A 24,350-nucleotide genomic window follows, 5' to 3' on the forward strand; every position below is an offset into this window, starting at 1 on the left:
ATAGTATTAAAGTATTTAATGCAACCGGTGTTTAAGGGAGGTAAAACAAGGTGAATGGCGCGATTATTATTCTGAGCGACAGAAACTTACAAAACTAATTTTATTCAAAGGAAATTAAAATTTATGAAAAAAACAATTACTTATTTTTATTTCACTGAGTAGAAATTAAATATAACACAATGTACAATAGTGCTAAAAATAAACTACTTAGTATTTCACACACAAAGTATAAAACAAAGGTCTACACTAAAAGTGTCGCGTCTAGGTGGTCAAGTCTTACTCTATGACACGGTTCGCTTCACGCGCATGCGGCGCACAGAATATGTTCGAGTTGTCATTTCTAGTACGTAGTACATAGTAGTTCAATGCTTAGCACCCATAGTACAGTCACCGGCATAAATAAGTGATGATTTCTGTACCTTGTCGCTTTAAATTGTTTGACAATTTCGTGTGACATTTCAAACAAGACGTTAATGTGACAAGGTATAGAAATCATCACATATTTATGCCGGTGACTGTACAAGCTTTGCTTAGTTTGGGGCTAAGTTGATCTGTGTAAGGTGTCCCCAATATCTATTTTATTTATTTATAATGTGAAAACGCACTAAGAGTCACCTGCACCACCGAAAATGGAGGGTTAACCCACCATTTTATATACAGCCCACTAACCGTGAGCTAAGCAGGTGGTGCAAGTGGCCCTAAATAATACATAATTATGTACATAATTATATCGATCTAAATAAAATATATTTCGTCTTTAGCATATTGCTAGACTAAATTATTCGCTATGTTCCTTTACTGGACGTAAACTAGCGTAAATACCTACCTGTAGTATATGTATACCGGGTGCCCGGTAATTAATGGACAACCTTTTATCCACCAAGAGGGCACCTTATACTGGTCCAGAAAATCGACATTAAGGTTTAGCAAAAGTAGCCTGGTTTTCGAGATTTTCACAATTTTTAAAATTTTAATACTACCTAAAATTTTAAAAAGTGTGAAAATCTCGAAAACCAGGCGACTTTTACTAAACCTTAATGTCGATTTTCTGGACCAGTATAATGTGCCCTCTTGGTGGTTAAAAGGCCTGTCGCCTGGTTTTCGAGATTTTCACAATTTTTAAAATTTTAATACTATCTAAAATTTTAAAAAGTGTGAAAATCTCGAAAACCAGGCGACTTTTACTAAACCTTAATGTCGATTTTCTGGACCAGTATAAGGTGCCCTCTTGGTGGTTAAAAGGTTGTCCATTAATTACCGGGCACCCGGTATATAAATAACTAGAAACTTTGATATAAACTGCCAAAATGACATGTTAGTCGACTTTTGGCTTACGTAGTTTAGTTCCCCAGGTACAGTCGACTTCAAAGAGATGTATCCACTTTTTCACCTCACTACAATGCAATAAGTGTACACTTGTACAGTCAGCAATGTCAGCATCAATAGTAACGAATGAAAAAACGAACCAAAAGTACGAGTATATGCCAACTTTTCGGCAAAAAGATGCCGTAAAAGGGCCCCTTGTTTCAAAGTTGTGCACCCCACTTTTTTTTGCAACATGGGTATTTTTTTACGCGATTCACACTCAGAATCGCGAGGTCTTTCGATCCTGCTAGGAAAAAAAAGTCCCAAGACTTCCATACATTTTTCAAACCTTCCATTCCGTTACCGCCATACAAAACGTAATGAAAAAAAACCGGCCAAGAGCGTGTCGGGCCACGCTCAGTGTAGGGTTCCGTAGTTTTCCGTATTTTTCTCAAAAACTACTGAACCTATCAAGTTCAAAACAATTTTCCTAGAAAATCTTTATAAAGTTCTACTTTTGTGATTTTTTTTATATTTTTTAAACATATGGTTCAAAAGTTAGAGGGGGGGGACGCACTTTTTTAGGGTTCCGTAGTCAACTAGGAACCCTTATAGTTTCGCCATGTCTGTCTGTCCGTCCGTCCGTCCGTCCGTCCGTCCGTCCGTCCGAGGATAATCTCAGTAACCATTAGCACTAGAAAGCTGAAATTTGGTACCAATATGTATGTCAATCATGCCAACAAAGTGCAAAAATAAAAAATGGAAAAAAATGTTTTATTAGGGTACCCCCCCTACATGTAAAGTGGGGGCATATATTTTATTTCATTCCAACCCCAACGTATGATATATTGTTGGATAGGTATTTGAAAATGAATAAGGGTTTACTAAGATCGTTTTTTGATAATATTAATATTTTCGGAAATAATCGCTCCTAAAGGAAAAAAAAGTGCGTCCCCCCCCCCCGTCTAACTTTTGAACCATATGTTTAAAAAATATAAAAAAAATCACAAAACTAGAACTTTATAAAGACTTTCTAGGAAAATTGTTTTAAACTTGATAGGTTCAGTAGTTTTTGAGAAAAATACGGAAAACTACGGAACCCTACACTGAGTGTGGCCCGACACGCTCTTGGCCGGTTTTTTCCTTTAGGAGCGATTATTTCCGAAAATATTAATATTATCAAAAAACGATCTTAGTAAACCCTTATTCATTTTCAAATACCTATCCAACAATATATCATACGTTGGGGTTGGAATGAAATAAAATATATGCCCCCACTTTACATGTAGGGGGGGTACCCTAATAAAACATTTTTTTTCCATTTTTTATTTTTGCACTTTGTTGGCATGATTGACATACATATTGGTACCAAATTTCAGCTTTCTAGTGCTAATGGTTACTGAGATTATCCTCGGACGGACGGACGGACGGACGGACGGACGGACGGACGGACAGACAGACATGGCGAAACTATAAGGGTTCCTAGTTGACTACGGAACCCTAAAAATGGTAACGGAATGGGAAAAAACCTTGGGACACTTTTTTTCTCCTATTAGCATTGAAAAAGCTCGGGATTCTGAGTGGAAACCACCTAAAAATTTCCAAATCCAAAAGAAGTCCACCCCGACTACTTTGAAAAAAAAAAAGAAAAGGCTCAAAAATATCTGACACAATCTTATTTCTAAAACGTGTCAGATATTTATGCGGCCTTCATTTAGTGCGATGTTTTTGCCGGCGACTGTAGGTACTGTATTTTTAACCCCCGACGCAAAAACGAAGGGGTGTTATAAGTTTGACGTGTCTGTCTGTGTGTATGTCTGTCTGTCTGTCTGTCTGTTTGTCTGTTTGTCTGTCTGTCTGTGTGTGTGTCTGTCTGTCTGTGTGTGTGTCTGTCTGTGGCATCGTAGCTCTCGAACGGATGAACCGATTTTGATTTAGTTTTTTTTTTGTCTGAAAGCTGAGTTAGTCGGGAGTGTTCTTAGCCATGTTTCATGAAAATCGGTTCACTAGGTCGCGGTCGGGGGTTTTTTCAAAATTTTAATTTTGTGGTTAGGTTATAATACCTTGACCGTCAGTTAGATTTCCTGGCCGGCGCCAGACGCGATGAGATTACTGCGCTCGCCACAGCATCACCGGGAAATACGTTCATTACTGTTTTACGTGGATGTCAAAAATTATCTAGGTACTTACCGAACAACTTTTTCATCACACTCTCAGACTAAATGTGCTTTTGCACGCAGGCAGTCTGTCGGTGGCATCGTAGCTCCCGAACGGATGAACCTCTTTAGATTTAGTTTTTTTTCATTCAAAACTGAATTAGTTGGGACTTGGGATTAGAGATGGGCCGAATACGGACTTTGCCGAATACGAATATTCGGTCGAACCACAGAACTTAATTTAGATAGAAGAAACAAATCATATATTTGTATAGGGGCCGAGCGTGTCAAATTTTGTACTGAAGTTGATTCTTGCCTGTAATTTTAAATATGTCTCAGGCTCTTGATTGTTCATAATTTTTGTGTTGTTGCAATTGAATATCACGTAACGAGGCATTTTTTATGTTTTGGTTGACTTCAACTTACAAAAATTGACGCCCGAAAGCTGCAAGCTGCGAGTAAAGACGGACAACTCAGTGGATTTCACTGAGTTTATTTGACACGCTAAGTAGATACGTTTGCTTGATCTAGTGGGTCGAACATTCGGTTCAGCTGTTACCGAACCGAACATTTGGCCGAATGTAACTAAGTTAAAAACTTTCCAATAATTTAAGATAAGATAAGATAAGATAAGATGCTTTATTTGTTAACATGAGTAAATTAAAATTATGATGTTGTATACAGGGTAATAGTCCTTCATGATATGCCTCTCGGCGTACAAATGCTTATTCTACTTATAATACATCTATAACTCTATATAGTACCTATAAAGCAGTCTAGCTTTTACGCATGCCTTAAAATTAATTTACAAATATAATATAAATTATACATTTGACTTAAAAGCTAACATCATTAACAAAATCATTTACATTATAATAACATTTCTTTAATAATAAATTCTTTAAATGTCGCTTGAATAAATTAATACTACTATCCCTAATTTCCTTTGGTATCTTATTATATATTCTAGGTGCTGTACCAAGTATGCTTTTCCTCAACAAGGCAGTATTAGCAAGTTGATTATGAATTCTGCTGTTATCTCGTTCTCTTAAAGAGGCACACACCGAGTTTTGCCTCTGAAATATGTCAGGGTTATTTTTGACAAATAAAGCTACTTCGTAGATATAAATGGAGGGAAATGTCAAAATATTATATTTTGCAAAATACGGTCTACTACTATCTAGCGTTTTCAGTCCAAACATTGCTCTAATACATCTCTTTTGAGATTTCAGAACACATTCTCGGTCGGTACTATTCCCCCAAAAGATAACCCCATACCTCAGAACAGATGCTACTAACGCATGATATGCTGATATGACTACCTCTATGTTTACTATTTGTCTCAACTGGTTAAGTGCATATGCTGATGTTGCTAGTTTTGAGCAAATAAATTGTACGTGACTTTTCCAGTTCAGACTTTTGTCAATGTGCACTCCCAAAAAATTTATATTTTCTGATTCATCCAATTTGCAGTTTTCGTATGAAATATGAATGCTTGGTATGTTAGGTTTGCGTTGACTAAAATGCACTACCTTCGTTTTAGTTAGATTTACTTTAAGATTATTATTTTCTAACCATTGGATGATAGTACTTACTGCTAAATTGATATCGGTTTTATATGTCGTTCTATCTTTACATTCTATAATTACTGTACTGTCATCAGCAAATAGAGTCATTGGATAATCTACTATTTTCGGTAGGTCGTTAATATAAATGATAAATAACAAAGGACCGAGCACAGACCCTTGTGGTACTCCATACTTAATAATGCGGCTCTCAGAAAGGAAAGAAGTCTCTTTTTTAGATTTTTGATCTAGCCTAGTTATTTCTACATATTGATGTCTATTGGTCAAATAAGATTGTAGTAATTGAAGAATATTCCCTCGAATTCCATAATTATTTAATTTATTAAGAAGGAGGTTATGGTCAACAAAGTCAAACGCCTGGGTCATATCCATGAAAACACTACAAACTGGCCTTCTTTTGTCCATGTTTTCTGTGACGATTCTGAGCAGATTAAATATTGCCATTGTTGTGGATCTCTCTTTGCGGAATCCTTGTTGTTCTTTTGTTAATATACTTTTACTTTCCAAATACCTGTACAGTTCTTTGTGGATATATTTTTCAAATATTTTTGCAAATATTGACAAGAGGGCTATAGGCCTATATGATTTTACGTCTTCTTTATCATCTTTCTTAAACATTGGCTTTACAATACTTGTCTTGAGAACATCAGGGAAAACACCTTCACTTATACAGATATTAATAAGATAACTTAAATGTGGCGAAATACAATCTGCCACATGTTTAATTACTATCGTTGATACATCATCGTGCCCTACACTTTTCTTATTCTTTAATTCTCTTATGATTTTGTATATATCCATTGGAGTACTTGGTAACATAAACATAGATGCCAATCTGTTACTAATAAGGTTGTGGTTGGTCTTACTACCGCTATTTACAGTTGCCTTTTCTTTATAATAACTATTGAATGCATTTGCTATGTCTTTTGGATCACATATGACAGAGTTTTCATATTTTACCTTTTTAATATAATCCTTAGGGCGGTTAAGCTTTGATTTATTTATAACTTGCCATGCCGTTTTAGTTTTGTTGTCAGACGCAAGAATTGTTTTTGTATTGTGCATGCGTTGAGACAATTTAGTGATCGCTTTCAATTTGGTGGAATAGTTTTTTAATTTTATTTTATTTTCCACCGAAGAATTAGTCCTGTATTCCCATAAAAGCTTTCTTTTGGTTTTACAACATTGTTTGATGCCTTGTGTGATCCATGCAGGCCGTTTAGTACTTCTTATAGTAATTGTATTCAGAGGGAAACAAAGGTCATAAAACAATTTAAAAGTAGTATGAAAACTATTAAAAGCGTCATTCGAATTTTTTGCATCCATCATTTCAATAAACGAAATATTTTCTATACAATGTCTAAATTTCCTAAGATTATCTGTACTATAGTCTCTTTTTTGTACTTGCCATTTATCAACCGTTAAAGTGCATTTTATAGGTATTTTTAATAACTGCGCAGTATGATCAGATAAAGCAAGTTCAATAACGTTAATTTCACAGTTCCTCGTTATATTGTGGGCCACATTATCTATACAAGTGCCCGAGGAAATTCTTGTGGGTTGCTTAACTTGTAAGTGAAGATTGTATGACAGTAAACAGTTGACAAATTCCTGAGTTATATTATTATTGTTTAAAGTGTTTATATTAAAATCCCCACACAAAACAATGTGATGTCGAGTTTTTTTGCACACATTGTACAAAATTAAATCGAGTTTTTCAAAAAATACATTTAAGTACATTTGGTTTGATTTCGGTACTCTATATACACATATTATTACTAACTTATGCCTTACTAGTTCTATAGCACAGCATTCAAAAATTCCGCTAACCGATAGATCTTTCACCTCAGTGATCTCTTTAAAAACATGGCCGTTTTTTACCAGAATGCATGCACCTCCCCTCTTTTTGTCCCTCATAAAGGATGCTGCCATTTGATAGTTTTCAATAAGAACTATGTCTTTACAGCTTGCACTTATATTGTGTTCTGTGATACATAGTACATCAATGTTTGTTTGGTCATCAATAAAGTTATCCAGGCAGACCGTAAGTTGATCAGTTTTGTTTCGAAGTCCAGCAATATTTTGGTGTAACACGCAAATTTGATTTGACTTACTGCAATTTATGAATTTTGTACTAGCATTACTTTTGTGATGGACGAAAAAATGTTGATGGGTTTGGTGTTGCCACTGTAGCTTCTTTACTTTTTTGACTAATTTCACTTTTTAAGTCGTTATCATCAGTTTTTTGTAGAGAATTGTCTTGCTGAGTTTTCGATAGAGAGAAATCATTTTGTAAATTAACATGTTGTATAATGGATTCGAAAATGCGTTCGACGCCCCTTCGGTTTATTTGACTAGTTTTCCTGCTAAATAATGAGTAATAATTACGATCATGCGACAGACACATGTTCGAATCCAAGATGATTGCATACTTATTTTCTAGATTATTACGATACAGCTTATAATTAAAGTCATCTATGCGAGCATTAAACAAAGACACTTGGTTTGTACACTTGAAAGTTGGTAAGCAAAGTATAATGTTCGTGTGTTGTACTTTTTTGAGCTTGGTTTTTATAAAGTTTACTATTTCAGCGTAATCTTTAGTTGATTCAAAGTCCGTATGTCCTATCAATATAATGCCAAAGTCCAATAATGTGAAGTTTTTTAATTTGTCCTCGATGTTTTCCATCAATTGGGTAATGCCACCATTTGGGATCTTATAGTGGCAACAATAAGCATTCCTTAGATGTCGCTCTGCAATTTGTAGGATACCGTTTGAGGAACTACTGATTAGGCACACTTTTGGACGGTAAGACGGTATGTCAAATATCGAAGGTAGATTTTCAGGAGCTACTTCCTTTCTGAAAATTTCTTGAGCTGCTGAGGATTCCCAGATTTTAATTTCGGTTGTTAGAGCCTCTATTTTATTTTGTGCTTCAATTAATCTAGATTGTAGTAGGCTCACTTCTTCCGTGAGGGCGTATATCTTTTCTTGGTACAGAATCAAGGTAGCATACTCTGGGTTTGGAATATCTGGCACAGGATTGGATTTATCGAGACTTTCATCTTGCGTAGTCTGTGTGATATTGAGTTGTGGCACCGTTCTGGGTATATTGTGGTTCTTTTTTATAGACTTCCTTATAGAATTATTACTGCCAGGCGCGGAAGTGCATACTTTTAGAAGAGTGCGGATTTTCCTTTTATATTTGTCGATTTTGCGTTTAAGTTCATAATTTTCTGATACTTGTATTGCGATTTCATTTTCAGCTATATCTAACTTTTCCTGGAGAAGCGCATTATTTTCCTTTGCTCTTTCAAGCTCATCATAAACTTGGATACTTGTACTCAAATCCGGGAGGCTTCTGTTTGGATGGATATTTGAAGCTAAAGTTCTTGGATTCATCATATCTGTAGAAGATTCCGATTCTCCGAGTGTATCGTCCTGCGAAAACGATAACGAGAATGACGATGTAATGGACGAGTCGCATGGACTTTGCAAGGCCAGCCCTATAGGTTGCTTATCAATTCCTTTTGGTGTACTGGTGTCACTTTCTATTAATAATGACAATGACGCGTTAAGTTGATTTTGTCTGGACGATTCTGTTGGCTGTTGCTCTTTGTCTTCTGGTTGGCTTATAATATTGTCCATTGTTGTTGGTGGTGGGGACCTGGTGTTTGGTGAATTAGACAAGTCACTGAGTTGTTTCTGATTTTCTGTTGGTGTGCTTGTGATATTCTCTATACTAGTCATGTTGTCATTTTTATCGTTATACTTTTGTGCATTAATTGCAATGTTCGGTGTTTGTACGCAATCTGTGTTAGCTGGGACAGTGTTTTCTGTGCAATCATTGTCTTGCAAAGTACTTGTTTCGGATGCTCCATTTTCATAGTTCTCTCCTGCTTTACTTAAAATAGCATTCCTTAAACCTCTTCGGGTCCTTACATTTAAAGCTGGTTTTATTTTTAAATTGCTTCGTGAGACGTGTAATTTATTCGAGGTCAGGCTCGACGTACTAGGTTGATTATTTGTATTTACCGTCCTTGGGTTGACATATCTTTTTAGGCATTGTTTACACTTCCATGCCCTACGGCTCACAACAGACATTAAATCATACAGCTTATTGCTTATCGATGTGCACGTAATGTGAAAAGCTGATGTACATTGCGAGCACAAGAGGAAATGTTTTTCTCCTATATTTCTCTTGCAATGTTTGCAAGTGAATGGTTTATGTTTACTGGAGTCGCTTTTATCCATATTGGGGCTACTGGGTTTACAGATAAGGTGCAATATCCTTTATTCTACTGCGTAGCGCGTAGCACAATCTTACGGGTAGTGCATGCAGATAGCATTCGTGTCGTTTGAGTCTATGTTAAATGCGCTGTTTTTTGTAAATATTTTTACCACTATAAATTATGACTGGCAACATTTGAGTGGTACTGTCAGTTAATTTGTAATGTTTGGATTTACATTTATTTTATCTTACTTTAAGGCTTTTCTCTAATATTCCAGTTGTAGTTGATGTGAATTGTACACTGCACTGTCAAATTTAAAAAACGAAAATTTTGATTAAATTTGTTTTTTACATTCATGTTTCTAGAGTTGCCATATGTACACATTTGTTACGTTTACGTGCTACGTTATTTTTACTTTTTCACAAAATTATTATATTTATATTTTAACGCATTTTTTACTCTCTTTAACTACCAAAGCAAAGGGACCTTAGAATGCTGAAATAGGATGTCATTATCCGATGAATTACGAAACAACGCTTTTGTTTACTTGTTTATTCGGTAAATATTCGGCAAGGTAATCGATCTATTCGGCCGAATACGAACATTGGGAAACTTGCCGAATATGCCGAATACCGAATATTTACCGAATATTCGGCCCATCTCTAGTTGGGAGTGTTCTTCATGTTTGATGGAAATCTGTCCACTATGTCGGTTTTTATATTCTAAATTTAAATAATGTATATGTCGCATAACTGATGATTTCTGTACATTGTCGCTTTTAATCATTCGACAACTTCGTATGACATTCCAAACAAGATGTTAATGTGACAAGGTACAGAAATCATCACTTATTTATGCCGGTGACTGTACAGTCAACCAATTTGAATCCTAGGCCACTCTAGAACCCTGTCTCATTTAAACCTTGTTCTATTTGCCATAAGAAGTCACATTGACGTTTATTGTACAAAGGTTCTACAGTGGCCTATGATTCTGATTGGATGACTGTACTATTAGTTCGCCTTTGGACTAATGACAAGCATTTGTCTCGTGTGAATTATTTCTTATACAATAAAGTGTTTAACACTCCAAGTACTCCAACTACTATTATTTTAAGCAAAGAGGATCGAGTATTATAGAGAGTTACTGTCATAGTAAAATGTGTAATCACAGTTCATAGACTGCCATCTCTCGACACAAGTTTAAAAGTTTTAACCTCAGTTTTTACAATTTGGCCCATATTGTTAGCTTCATATGTGTTAAAATGTCAAATAATAATATTAGCGCCATCTAGACGAGCGGTCCCCAAAGGTGTAACGCCATCTAGGCCACCGTACCTTTTCTCTAGGTCTTTGAGGTACGTTTTTTTCTTAGACTTTATCCGTCTATACGTACTTAGTTACATCGAGTCATCGGTCCTACTTACTATGAGCACTTACCTGCCGATCTGAGAAATGAGCCATGTGACGAAGCATTTAAGCGCAAATTGAGAAACCTTTTGTTAGATAACCCCATGTACTCTGTAAATGAGTACATGGATTTGAATTTTTAATGACTGATGATATAATTATACCTATATTTCTCTGTTATATAATATTTTCTTGCTTCGTGATAATTTCATGATATTGTAACTTAATTGCATTAAGTACAAAAATCAGTGCATTAAAGACTATGGCTAACAACAAAATGTGAGTTATTTATGGGTTCCTGGGATTCTGACAGTACCGTCAACTGGCGCGTACAAAAGAGGATCGAGTATATAGAGAACTAGCTTTTTCCCCGCGGCTTCGCTCGCGTTAGAAAGAGTCAAAAAGTAGCCTATGTCACTCTCCGTCCTTTCAACTATCTCCACTTAAAAAATCACGTCAATTCGTCGCTCCGTTTTGCCGCGAAAGACGGACAAACAAACAGACACACACACTTTCCCATATTTATAATATTAGTATTGATTACTCTATGTCACAGTACGTAGACTGTCATCTCTCGACCCAGGACTCGTATTTTTACGAAGAAGAAGAACTGACACCTTGTGATGTGACTAGCATGACAAATACGAACGTTTCCGGAAAAAACCGAAGGAAAAGCTTTTCGCACTACATCTGTACATAATTGTATTTGGTAACAATAATAGTTAAGACGCTTGTTTCTGAGAGAAATTAATTAACCTGAAGAATTACTTTCGATATATGCTGGCGACTATACATATACCTTTTTTGTACAGACGTGCAGTAATCCCTGCTTCTCGAAGACCATACTGTTCCGAGCGAGCGACGGTCTCACGGGCGACGCGCTGGTCCGCATAGTGGTCTATGACGTCAAGGAGCGGGTCTCGGAGACCGCCGTGCCCATGGGGTACACCTCGCTCACGCTCGCCACTATACAGGTGCGTAGTCTAAGACAAGTGTTCCGAGCGACGGTCTCACCGGAGCGCTGGTCCGCATAGTGGTCTATGACGTCAAGGAGCGGGTCTCGGAGACCGCCGTGACCACCTACCTACGTAGTCTGCCATACTATACATGTATGTCAAGATATAAGGTGTGTACCGTAAAGTTTTTTTGGACAGTATCCGAATATGAGTAAGCGCTGGGGCCCGTTTCTCGAAAGGTACAAGTACAAGTCTGTCAAATCAAATGGGTTCCCCGGCTCGCACCAATGAGTTGTTCGGAATTTATGTGCGAAATGTCATTTGATATTTGCCAGTCGCTTTTCGGTGAAGGAAAACGTCGTGAGGAAACCGGACTAATCCAATAAGGTCTAGTTAACCCTCCAGGTTGGAAGGTCAGATGGCAGTCGCTTTCGTGAAAACTAGTGCCTATGCCAATTCTTGGGATTAGTTTTCAAAGCGGACCCCAGGCTCCCATGAGCCGTGGCAAACGCCGGGATAACGCAAGGAGGATGATGATGATCCGAATATGAAAAAGGTATAACTTATAAAATTAAAAATGATTTTCTGTGATCCGGTCGGGAAGCGTCAAATATCTTGAAATATTCTCGTATTGCGAAATTCGCTAGGGCTTCCTCACGTTGCCGCGGTACTTTTAGTTTGGCGCACCTCAACTTTTCAGCTTTATAATTTCTTGAGACTTGCTAAAGTATTGACTCACTTTTGAGGGTTCCGTATGACAGTATCGACTTAGGCACTCTTTATTCATAGACTTAGGTATCGGCTTTTAGTAAAGTTTGTTGAATACATGCAATGCATCGATAATAGCAAAGAGAATCGAGTATTATAGAGAGTTACTGTCAAAGTAATATGTGTAATCACAGTGCATAGACTGCCATCTCTCGACACAGGCTTAAAACTTTTGAACTTCAGTTTTGACAATTTTGCCCATATTCTTAGCTTGATATGTGTTAAAATTACAATTTTTTTTATTAGCGCCATCTAGCCGAGCGTTCCTTAAAGGTGTAACGCCATCTTGGCCACCATACCTTTTTCATTATGGTTTTGAGGTACGTTTTTTTCTTAGACTTTATCCGTCTATACGGAGTTACATAAATGTCTTTGATAATAATGATTTGATTTACAAGGGGGCAAAGTTGTTGTTTAACAGCAGGTGCCAACATTGATACATTTGATACCCGAGCAAGCGAAAAATTCAAAAAGTGGAATCGCTCGCTCGGGTATCAATCTTGGCACTGTCATTGAGCGTAAACTTGTTCGAACAGGATTCCCAACGTCTACGAGTAGCCCTGTCAACTCGCGAGAACAAGACGGTCGGGTTCGTGACCATCAACGGCTGGAGCCTGGAGCCCTCCTACATCGGCAGCCCCGCGCACTCGGACAAGACCGTCGATTTGCACAGAATACAATGCCACAGGCGCTCACAATCCCTCCCGCCAAGATTAGGCCTCAAACTAAAATTTCCTTCTTATGGAAACGTTTTGAAGCAGAATTTTGTAAACAGTCACCAAGTGACGTACAGATTCCATTCGGGACTGGGCGGGGATATAACTGTGCATGAAGTTATGGCGGAGGCGAAGATCTGCTTCCAACTGCCCTCTCAACTTTTGTAAGTACATACTGTGTTTTTCTCGAAGTTTTCCCGATTTTTAGGGTTCCGTAGTCAACTAAGAACCCTTATAGTTTCGCCATGTCTGTCTGTCCGTCCGTCCGTCCGCGGATAATCTCAGCGACCGTTATCACTAGAAAGCTGAAATTTGGTACCAATATGTATATCAATCGCGCCGACAAAGTGGTAAAATAAAAAGTAAAAAAAAATGTTTTGTTAGGGTAAATGTAAAGTGGGGACAGAGTTTTTTTTCATTCCAACCCCATCGTGTGATATATTTTTGGATAGGTATTTAAAAATGAATATGAATATAGGGTTTATTAAAATGGTTTTTTGAAAATATTAATAGTTTCGGTAATAATCGCTTCTAAAGGAAAAAAAAAGTGTGTCCCCCCCTCTAACTTTTGAACCATATGTTTAAAAAATATGAAAAAAATCAGTAAAGTAGAACTTCATAAAGACTTTTTAGGAAAATTGTTTTGAACTTGATAGGTTCAGTAGTTTTTGAGGAAAATACGGAAAACTACGGAACACTACACTGAGCGTGGCCCGACACGCTCTTGGCCGGTTTTTTTATGTCTGACAAAACTCGATTTGCGCAGAATAAGGCTGGTTTTAGTGTCACGCGGACCGACCGCGCGGAGCGATCCGCATCGGACGAATATGTATTAAGTTCAGGGATCGTTTTAGAGTGGCGCGACCGCGGACGGGTCCGCGCGGACATCAACTTCATACAAATTGGTCGTGCGGGTCGCTCCGCGTGACACTAAAACAGAGATACATGAAGTAATCTTTCATTCGCGAACTACTCATGTTGAGTGTTTAAGCCTGATTTAGACGGCTCGCGAACTCGCATACGATTTTGGTTACATTGCGGGCTGTTGAGGTTACATACAATTATGCACAGCCATCAAATACCTCAATGTAATAAAACTCGTATGCGAGTTCTCGCACCGTCTAAATGGGCCCTAAGGCACTGGTCCCAGGGCGAGCTAGTAAGCTATGCGCTATCGGCTATAAAAACGAACAAAAGATAAGCATTCCATGCAAATAAAAGACACGGCGATATTGATAGTTCACGGGCGAGTAACTATAAACATCGCCGTGTCTCTTTTATTTACACGGGAGTGATTATCTTTCGTTCGTTTTTATAGCCGATAGGTCATAGCTTACTAGCTCGCGGTGGGGCCAGTGCCACATCTCGGACACTGGCGATCAAATATATGAAAGTGTCGCATTCCTAGCACACATTCTAAGCTCGTGTAGGTGAACGCGTACCATGCTTGTATGAGTGAGATATGACAGGTTGACAGTTCACGTTTTTGACAGGCGGTAATTGTGATTTAACCGAGAGGGGGTGGGCGGCACTTTCAGCGGGGAGCGGGAGTGGCCATATTGTACGATATCGACACAAAATCGAGTTAAGTAATTTTCCAGGGACATATTGATCGAGCGCGAGAAGGAGTTGCTGGAGCAGCTGCTCTCGGTGGGGGAGATCTGCGGGCACTGGCAGCGCAAGCAGCTGGAGCTGGTGGGCGCGCACGTGGCGCTGCTGCAGCACTACTGCCGCTGCCGGCGCGGCCTGGCCACCGACAAGCACTTCAAGCCCAGCGCCAAGAAAGGTGAGCCCTGAAATAAGTCAGCATAACATTAAAAACTAAGGCACTGTGAACTTATGTCAAATACTACAGAAAACAATAATTTGTTGTGCCAAATTCAATATGAGTCTAGTAGCTTATATAATATTTATAGACCGTCAACCAAATCTTGTCACTAGAAAAAGGCGGCAAATTTGAAAAATCGCGGGCTAGCAACACTAGTTTTGAAAATCGGTGGAAGTTCGCGTGTCATTTGTATCTTATCTGTGGAAATCTCCGTCCTACCAAAAAGAGAAATAACTAGCACATATCCGTTCCTTTTTAATACATTATCTAATACGTAAGGAAGGAGCGAGCCCCTTGAAAAAAAAATATCTGTGGCTGTTCGACGTACATTGCTGGTTTTTGTTCGTTTCATAGGGATACCATACTTTAGTTTGATGTACATTGCTACTGCCAAAATTTGGTTGACAGGCTATATGTAATACGAGTAGGAACTTGCGCTATCATAGAGTCGTCACTCCCTCCACTGTCCACAGAGCACGCGAGCCTCGAGTTCGCGCCGATCAACCTCCACCTGCAGCGCATGTGGGTGCACAACGACACGCTCAACAAGTCCGGCTTCCACGACGTCGTCACCGCCGGCGCCTTCGCCGTGCACACTAACAAGAACGAACGGACGGGAGGGCTTATACGGTAACTCAGACATACATGGGGTAAGAATCTTGGCAGGGTCGCCATGTAAGTGACGTAGTTATGCGACTTCATCGCTGGCGAGATGTGCGTCGTGCTAATAAGAACTGACGGACGGGAGGGCTTATACGGTAATGCTCACACATGCATCTGGTAAGAATCTTGGCAGGGTCGCCATGTAAGTGACGTAGTTATGCGACTTCATCGCTGGCGAGATGTGCGTCGTGCTAATAAGAACTGACGGACGGGAGGGCTTATACGGTAACGCTCACACATGCATCTGGTAAGAATCTTGGCAGGGTCGCCATGTAAGTGACAGATGCGACATTGTGCGCCGTGCATACTGAAACAGACAAACAGACAACAGGCAAACAGAGACATACAACGCCATTTATTTTGTCGACCGGTTTGGCCTAGTCGGTTCGAGCTTATCATAGGACACAATCAACCTGTGAAAGATCCTTATTTTATTAATAATATTTATAAATCCTTATAGAAAATTACATGGCATTTTAACTTAAAAATAGCACAAATTGACAAAAAATTGCCCGCCGAAAAGAAGTTGCCCGCCGAGTTTCTTGCCGGTCCCATAGTGGATACCCCCCTCCCAACTGAGGGGGGACTGAAATCTTCTCGAGGCTGAGGCGTAGGGTTAGAGCCGGCGTAGCTTTATTTGACGTTCATATGCGCATTGTAATATGCCTACTTGAAAAATAAATATTTCATTTTCATTTTTCATTTTTCAAAAGATCGAACTTGAGCAGAATCATGTACTGCGTCAACGCCTTTTCGGTATACTAGCTATAGATTATGTGTGTGTGTGTCCTCAGGCTAGTCCAGCAAGCCAAAGACGTGAACAGCACGAAGGCCGCCATAGACTCCGCGACCGCCAACAAGATCCAAGCGGAGTACGACAGTGTGGTGGCGATCCGGGCGCTCCGGGACGAGGTAGCGGCCGCCGCGGAGCGCGTCTGCTCGTGCGTGCAGGCGGGCCGGGGCGGCGAGGCTATGGCGCTGGTCGCAGGTATGACAGACTTAGGGTTGCAAAAAAACGGTTTTTTCATGGCTTGAAAAAAAAAGAACGCGAAAAAAAAACAGTTTTTTTTTCTGGAGTATGTTTTTTTTCTAATGTACGAAATCTCAAAATTTGCAAAGCTGTTAATACTGTTTTATGTTTTTTTTAACTTAATGTTAACTATCAAACGAATTTAATCAAATAATTTTCATTTCTGGTCTTATAAAAGTAACATTTACGAAATCTGTAGTTGGCAGTTATCACTATTTACTGTTGGCAACACCACCGCCTCTCCACGCTGCACGCCGCATCGGGGATTCCCCAATAAACGTTTGTATATACTGAATCTTCATCGAATTAAAACGTACGTTTATTGTTATTGAACCACGTTACAACTCACGAAAAACCGTTATTGTCGAATTATATGTTCATCTGAAAGAAAACCTAAACTATGTATATGATTGTACTTATTTATGTATGTATATTGATGATGCATATAGTATTTAGATAGTGACTTATATCTATTTAAATTTCTGTTTTATTTTCCGCACCAATTGTAAGTTTCTGTTTGGTCCAATGGTTGACTGGTAGAGAATGCCTTAAGGCATTAAGTTCGCCATTTGTACTTTATGTTGTGCAATAATATTTATAAATAAATAAAAAAACCATATTTAGAAATATAAAAACATGGTGCTCGGTTTTTTTCATGTTTTAATAATTCTGAAAAAAAAAAAACATTTGGTTTTTTTTTCTATTTGCAACCCTAGACAGACTACAGACCAGACCCGAGCTGGGTGCGACAGTGTGGCGGTGCCCCGGGACGAGATACTACTTGAAACTTAACTATAAAGAGCCTGTAATGTTTGCCTACTTAGATAATCTTCAAATTGGCACGTTCGTGCAATCTTCTTACAATGTGCGTGTAAAAAATTACGGTTTGTTCAATTTTATATCTGAGATAAGTCCAAGTTTAATGAAACCTCTTTTTATTTAGACTCTGACGCGATTTAAACTCTGTAATGTAAAGCCTGGCAAAAAATATATGACTACCGAGAGGGCGCTGTTATTTTGACGCGTGCAGTGACAGTTAAATATAGTATGAAGCATAGACTCTATGCTTCATACTATACTGAACTCTATGCCATAGAGTAATGCGTAACGGAAGAGTTGTAACTCCATACATCAGTAAATGCGAGTTATTTGTATAGGCGTAGTTATAGTGACATCTAGCGACAATCACGCGTCAAATAGCGTGAATTATCAGTGCCACTACTCTACACTACAGTACCAGTACAGTACAATACTAGGTGTCACAGTGTCTCGTCTGCCAAAAATTTAATATTAGAACAGTTTACAACTTAAATTATAATCAGAAGGAATTGAAAACAGAATACTGATTAATACTATTGTAATATTAGCTAAAATTGGTGAACATTAGACTCTTCGTTCGTGGCGACATCTATTGACAAGTAGCAGTACTGATAATACTTTATTCCTCTATGGTATGAAGTAAATAGTTCTAATGAAATTCCCAACATGGCGCGTAGTCATTGCTGGCCAGGCTTTCAATAAAGAGCTTTATATCCGAAAAGTTATGAATGTTTACAGATTTCGACGACCGGTCTGGCTCAGTCGGTAGTGACCCTGCCTGCTAAGCCGCGGTCCTGGGTTCAAATCCCGGTAAGGGCATTTATTTGTGTGATGAGCACAGATATTTGTTCCTGAGTCATGAACGTTTTCGATGTATACATTTATATATATCGTTGTCTGAGTACCCACAACACAAGCCTTCTTGAGCTTACCGCGGGGCTCAGTCAATCTGTGTAAGAATGTCCTATAATATTTATTTATTTATTAATGTTTATTATTTATTACAGATATAAAGAGCAAGGTGAATAGAATGATAACTCTGTGGGACCCCAACGCCATCGAGGAGTCTCTCTCGGTCATCGGGTGGCCTCAGAAAATCAGCAGCGAGTCAGAAATACAGGTATATAACAAAAAACCGGCCAAGTGCGAGTCGGACTCGCGCACCGAGGGTTCCGTACAAACCTGCAAGGTTTACATATATTATGTGATGTAACTAAAAATTTATGGTTTTCGTAATTTTTCCTTTATCTATGCTATAAGACGTTGCTTCGTACCAAATTTCAAGATTCTGAGTTCACGGGAAGCACCCTGTAGGTTTTGATTCCCTTGCAAGTGTCGAAAATTTGCGGCATAAACGGCTGTATCTTTTGATTGCGTTGGCTTAGAAGTTTGATTTTTTCACAGCTTCAAGGGACAGTAGACCTGAGTAATTGATATAAATTTCAGCTTCATACCTCCACGCGTTCCTGAGAAAAAGGGTCTTGACAGACGGACGGACGGACGGACAGACGGACAACAAAGTGATCCTATAAGGGTTCCGTTTTTTCCTTTTGAGGTACGGAACCCTAAAAATACAATACAATACTCTTTATTGCACACCTTGATAAAATACAACAATACAAAACAAAACAAGGAAGCAACACGAACAAAGGTAAACAACAGGCGGTCTTATCTCTAAAGAGCGATTTCTTCCAGATAACCTTAAGGTAGCGGAAATTGATAAATTTACATAACAATATAATATCATTACATAGCAATTTTTCAGTACATATGGCACTCCTCGCACTAATGCGTACAAAAAGGACCAGATGTAATGAAAAAAAAAATTAAACCATCGACAGGTTAATATATTATTGACATGTTTTTTTTTTAATCACCAGTTCTCAGTAAGTTTGTACAAAAATTAAGGAAAAAGTTACTCATTTGTTTGTATTCCTATTTTGTTACCAAAATTTATTTAATGAATTAAATTTTTTTGTAACTTTTATTACGTTATTAAGGTTCTCTAGTATCTATATTTTCTTAATTATCCTGTATATATCTTATCGACTTATATTACTGAATGTTGGTAAAAAAGAAAGGATCAATTAAAATTTGCTGACGTGGCTATGTACAAAGTTTTTGGGAACTGCTCAAAGATGTATTAGAAAAAGCATTGTTAAGCACCGGGCCTTACATCCTGGGTCAGGTACTTTACTAGTACATTCCTCAATATTTGACCAACTCTAATATTCCAGACAACGTGCACAATAAAGCGTCTAATCGAGCAGCTGAGCGCCGCGGACGCGCCCGTCTCCGACTGCGAGGAGCTCTCCTCCTGCTGCTCCTCCAAGGACGCCTCCCCCACCGCGGACCCGCCCCCCTTCTCCTCCAGCGCGCCCGACATCAAGAACCTGGAGTTCCACAACGACTACTTCGAGAGTGAACGGAGGCTGTTCAACCATTCGTTCCGGTCTGTGCGCTCGCAGACTCCCAGGTATTGATCCATCATCATCCTCCTTGCGTTATCCCAGCATTTTGCCACGGCTCATGGGAGCTGACAACTAATCCCGAGATTTGGCTAGGCACTAGTTTTACGAAAGCGATTGCCATCTGACCTTCCAACCCGAGGGGTAACTAGGCCTTGTTGGAATTAGTCCGGTTTCCTCACGATGTTTTCCATCACCGAAAAGCGACTGGCAAATACCAAATGAGATTTCGCACATAAGTTCCAAAAACCTCATTGGTGCGAGCCGGGGTTCGAACCCGCGACCTCCGGATCGAAAGTCGCACGCTCTTACCGCTAGGCCACCAGCGCTTCGCCGCGCACTCCCAGGTAATGTTTATAAATAAATTTAATTAAATTTAATAAATAAATATCTCCTTTTTGCTGTGTACTTAACACAGCAAAAGGGAATGTACAAGTTTCTAATGGGGTAGCAACGCGCATGTGACACTCTTTGAGTTGCAGGCGTCCATAGGTTAATCCGGTGACCGCTTTCCATCAGGCGGACCGTATGCTTATTTGCCACCGACGTAGTATTAAAAAAAATGTCTTGTCCATATTAGCCAATGTTTGGATGGATTTATTTAACTACAGGTTGAACGAGCAGTGTCGGTCGCTGGACGCCAAACACGAGTTTGGGAGCGTCGAGCTTCCTTACAAGAGCTTGGATCTCAGTACGGGAAGAAAAACGGTAAGTAAATAACACCTAATTACATACATACATACAATAAATGAATTTCGTTTTATACTTGATAAATAAAATGACGTGTAAGTCATGTAATTATTGGCATGCTTATTGCTAAGTTTTATTTACATAATGTTAACTTACATAAATAACAGGCAAGGCTGAGCGAGCGAATTTTATGTGTATTTAATTGTATATCTACAATTATACCTACTTGATAGAGTGTTAGGTCTGGTAATAGGCATCGATTGAATCGTGTGACAGACACTAAACACACACATATAATCATGACTGTATTTCCCGGAGCACATGAAACTACTCAAGTTTCAGTGCCACTCTCGGCTATTAAGGGGTTGAAACAAAACGAAATTGTAACATTGCAATGTCAAGTTGCCAGCCTCTCGCCTTCGCCACAATTTAACCCATATCCTACAGTCTACTTCTACGACACCCACGGGAAGAAAGGGGGTGGTAAAATTCTTAACCCGGTTACACCAAATGTACATGTTTACTTTAGAAATACGATATTGTGTATCAAAACTTTGTTCCCTGTTAATTGCAAAAATGCTATGCAAATAATACAAATTATCAAATTGAATTTGAGGCCAAAGCGACTTTCTTTTTTAAGTTTAGCGATGCGATTTTATGAAGTCAGCTTTGCGAATGAAATATTCTTAAGCAATTACAGATTTTTGAACTTTGATCAAATTGATGTAATAAAGATGGAAGCTGAACTCGGAAATTTAGTGATAACATGGGACACCTTTCTTGACGGTCTCATAAGTGCGTTTTCTTTGGCTGAAATCTTTATTGGAACTCACCCAGAAGGATCACCCTTGATTTGAAAGTTGCTGTGAAATATAAACGCCGGCAAGGATTTCCACTCCTTGGCAGAGCGTATAAGAAAAGAAAAAGCAAAGCGCTTCATGCGAATTAGTGGAATACCTACCAAGTGAGGGTGTTTGACGTTCATAAGCGCATTGTAATATGCCTGCTTGAATAATATATTATTTTTATGTGATGCAATTGCTCAAACTTATTGAGAAATAGCTGCCTCGGCAAATTTCCTTAATTAGTTGCTTCATATGTAATAACTAATATTAAAGTCGATATAGCTTTTCGCGAGTTTTATTATATGCTTTTATATGTACATATAGTAGTTTCTTAGTGTCGGATTCAAGATTTGAAGCTAAACTTGGCCCTATTCTGGATTTAGAGATCTGATGACATCCAATATTATGATGAGACAAAGCTGATCAGATGATTAATACAGGATGTGGATATGGATATGAAATTCTAGAAGATTACTTAATCATATAAGACAGACAGACTTTAATAAAGCGTCAAGTAGCCTATTGTGACACGCCACACTCACACTACTACTCCTAACCATACTAAGATACAGCGTGTATTTTGATAGCGGGTCAGTGAGAGCTGCTCCCGGAAACTGTTTTAGGAGACCTTCCTTTGATTTATAATTTATGAAATTTGGCGATTACAGATTTTGGAAAAAAAAACATACTTACAGGGTGTGAGAAAAAAGCTCATTTTTCACTTTTCTTTTGACACCAATCGATTCCATTCCTATCAAGGATCAAAAGCTAAAAAACCCGGCTAGAAAATCCACAAATCGAGAAAACGTTTCCTATACAATTTGTATGATTTTTTTTTATTTTATTTGGAGAACCAACAGCTTACAATTCAGAATCACATACTTTTTAATGCTTTCACTGACTTGCTATTAAAATACACCCTGTACATGTAAGAAGCCGCGCATTTTTTTGCCTAACACAAACATTAAAAAAATCACTCTTTCTTTCACAATGCCATATTTATCGTTATTCGTTACGACTAATTTTGTATATTTTTAGAGCTCCCAAAGCCCAGATTCGGGTCAAACAGACTCCGCAACGAAAGAGAGCAACCTGTCCTGTCTGCAACACTTGGCCGCCGAGCTGCAGCAGGCGACGGAGGCCTACGGCTCGACTGCCGCCGACGCCGCGGAGTCCAGAGGTGAGTCAAATAGAGAGACAGATAAAGTCGACAAAAATTGTACCTCGGAACCATAAGAAATGGTACTTCGCCTTCCGGTGATTATCGGCTAGATGGCACTAGTATTAATATTTGCCAATTTTAACACATAATCTAGTCAAGGATATGGGCCAAATTGTCAAAATGACTACACACTAATTAGTCCGTCAATTAGATTATCAAAGAATTTTTGACACGTATTTTTTCTTACGTATTTTTTTCGTATTTTTTTTTGACGACAGTACAGTGGGTTGAAGTTTCGCATGACGTCACGCCTAGGTACAATTTTTACTTAGAAGTGACGTCACAAGCCCCCACTCCGGAACTTTGATGCTCTATATCTATGTATTTTTTCATTTATTTATTATTTATTATTATTTATTATTTATTATTTGGAGAACCAACAGCTTACAATTCAGGATAGATAATATAACCCTAGTAACAAACAGCCAATTATAGGTTCCCACCAGTAGTAACAGGTTATCAAACAAATGGTGGCTAGTACTAAATTACTAACTATGTACGTGTATCTCACTAACACGTAATGATTATTACATGTCTTGGAAAAGCAAAACTTAGAACTAAACTAATATATAAGTACATTAACAAGTTATACCGATATAGTATTCAACATTAACAATCTATATAACATGTTGTCGCTCGTGGCTTGCTCACTTAAGTAACTCGTCTGTCAAGATCCGTCTTATGGTAGTTATGTTGCTATTAAAAACGTCAATATCACGCTTCCTCGATAATTCATTTAAGCTTTTACCAGCTCGTAATAGAAAGCTATTTTTCCTATAGTTACGTGAAGTAAGTGGGATTGATAAGGGAGGGAAGTATCTTTTCGATCTAGATGGTGTATTGAAGGAAAGCTTAGCGAGCAATTCGGGACAATCAATATTGCCATTTGAAATGCTAAGTAAAAAGGAAATATCAGCAATATGACGACGTTTATATAATGGAATAAGGTGATGTTTTTTGCAAATATTTTCATAATTTGATGAATTATAAACGGTGTTTAGTTTAAAGCAGAGATATTTAACAAACTTTTTCTGTATACGTTCTATTCTGTTAATGTATATATTATAAGAAGGGTTCCAAATTTGAGACGCATATTCCAGTTTGCTTCTGACATATGTACAATAAAGGACTTTCATAGTTTTAATTTGAGTAAAATGTTGGCAACTACGCATAATAAACCCTAATGTCTTAGTAGCACTAGTTACTATATTGTCTATGTGACTATCAAATAGAAGCTTAGAATCATGGATGACTCCCAAGTCCCTCATACATGATAGAGTTTCAAGCTCATGGTTATTAAGCTTATATGTAGTCGGGATTATATTGCGTTGTCTAGTGAAAGTTAAAGCAAAGCATTTGGAAACATTTAATTCTAGTTTATTAATTTGACAATATGCGACAAGTCGTGTAAGATCATTTTGTAAAAGGGTAGAATCATGTACTGAGCTAACTTTGGTAAAAATCTTCATATCGTCAGCAAAGCATAGCAACTTGGCAGACTGGAAGCAGTCACTGATGTCATTAACAAATATATTAAAAAGCAAAGGGCCCAACAACGATCCTTGAGGAACGCCACTGGGAACACTTACCCAGCCTGACATATAGTTGTTAATGACAACAGCTTGCGACCTATTATCAATATAAGATGTGAACCATCGC

General features: G+C 38.3%; 1 protein-coding gene across 1 annotated transcript in view; it reads left to right on the forward strand.

The window, feature by feature from the left end:
* Positions 1-24,350, forward strand: part of LOC125240526 (inositol polyphosphate-4-phosphatase type I A-like) — a 105,265-nt gene that overhangs the window by 61,101 nt on the left and 19,814 nt on the right. The window contains exons 5-13 of the mRNA XM_048148418.1: positions 11,499-11,660; positions 12,947-13,290; positions 14,728-14,912; positions 15,428-15,584; positions 16,412-16,605; positions 18,474-18,586; positions 19,704-19,942; positions 20,546-20,642; positions 22,508-22,649. Of these exons, the coding sequence (XP_048004375.1) occupies positions 11,499-11,660; positions 12,947-13,290; positions 14,728-14,912; positions 15,428-15,584; positions 16,412-16,605; positions 18,474-18,586; positions 19,704-19,942; positions 20,546-20,642; positions 22,508-22,649 (1,633 nt within the window). The remainder of the gene's footprint in view (positions 1-11,498; positions 11,661-12,946; positions 13,291-14,727; positions 14,913-15,427; positions 15,585-16,411; positions 16,606-18,473; positions 18,587-19,703; positions 19,943-20,545; positions 20,643-22,507; positions 22,650-24,350) is intronic.

The sequence above is a fragment of the Leguminivora glycinivorella genome, chromosome Z (assembly GCF_023078275.1).
Source record: "Leguminivora glycinivorella isolate SPB_JAAS2020 chromosome Z, LegGlyc_1.1, whole genome shotgun sequence".
Lineage (NCBI taxonomy): Eukaryota > Metazoa > Arthropoda > Insecta > Lepidoptera > Tortricidae > Leguminivora > Leguminivora glycinivorella.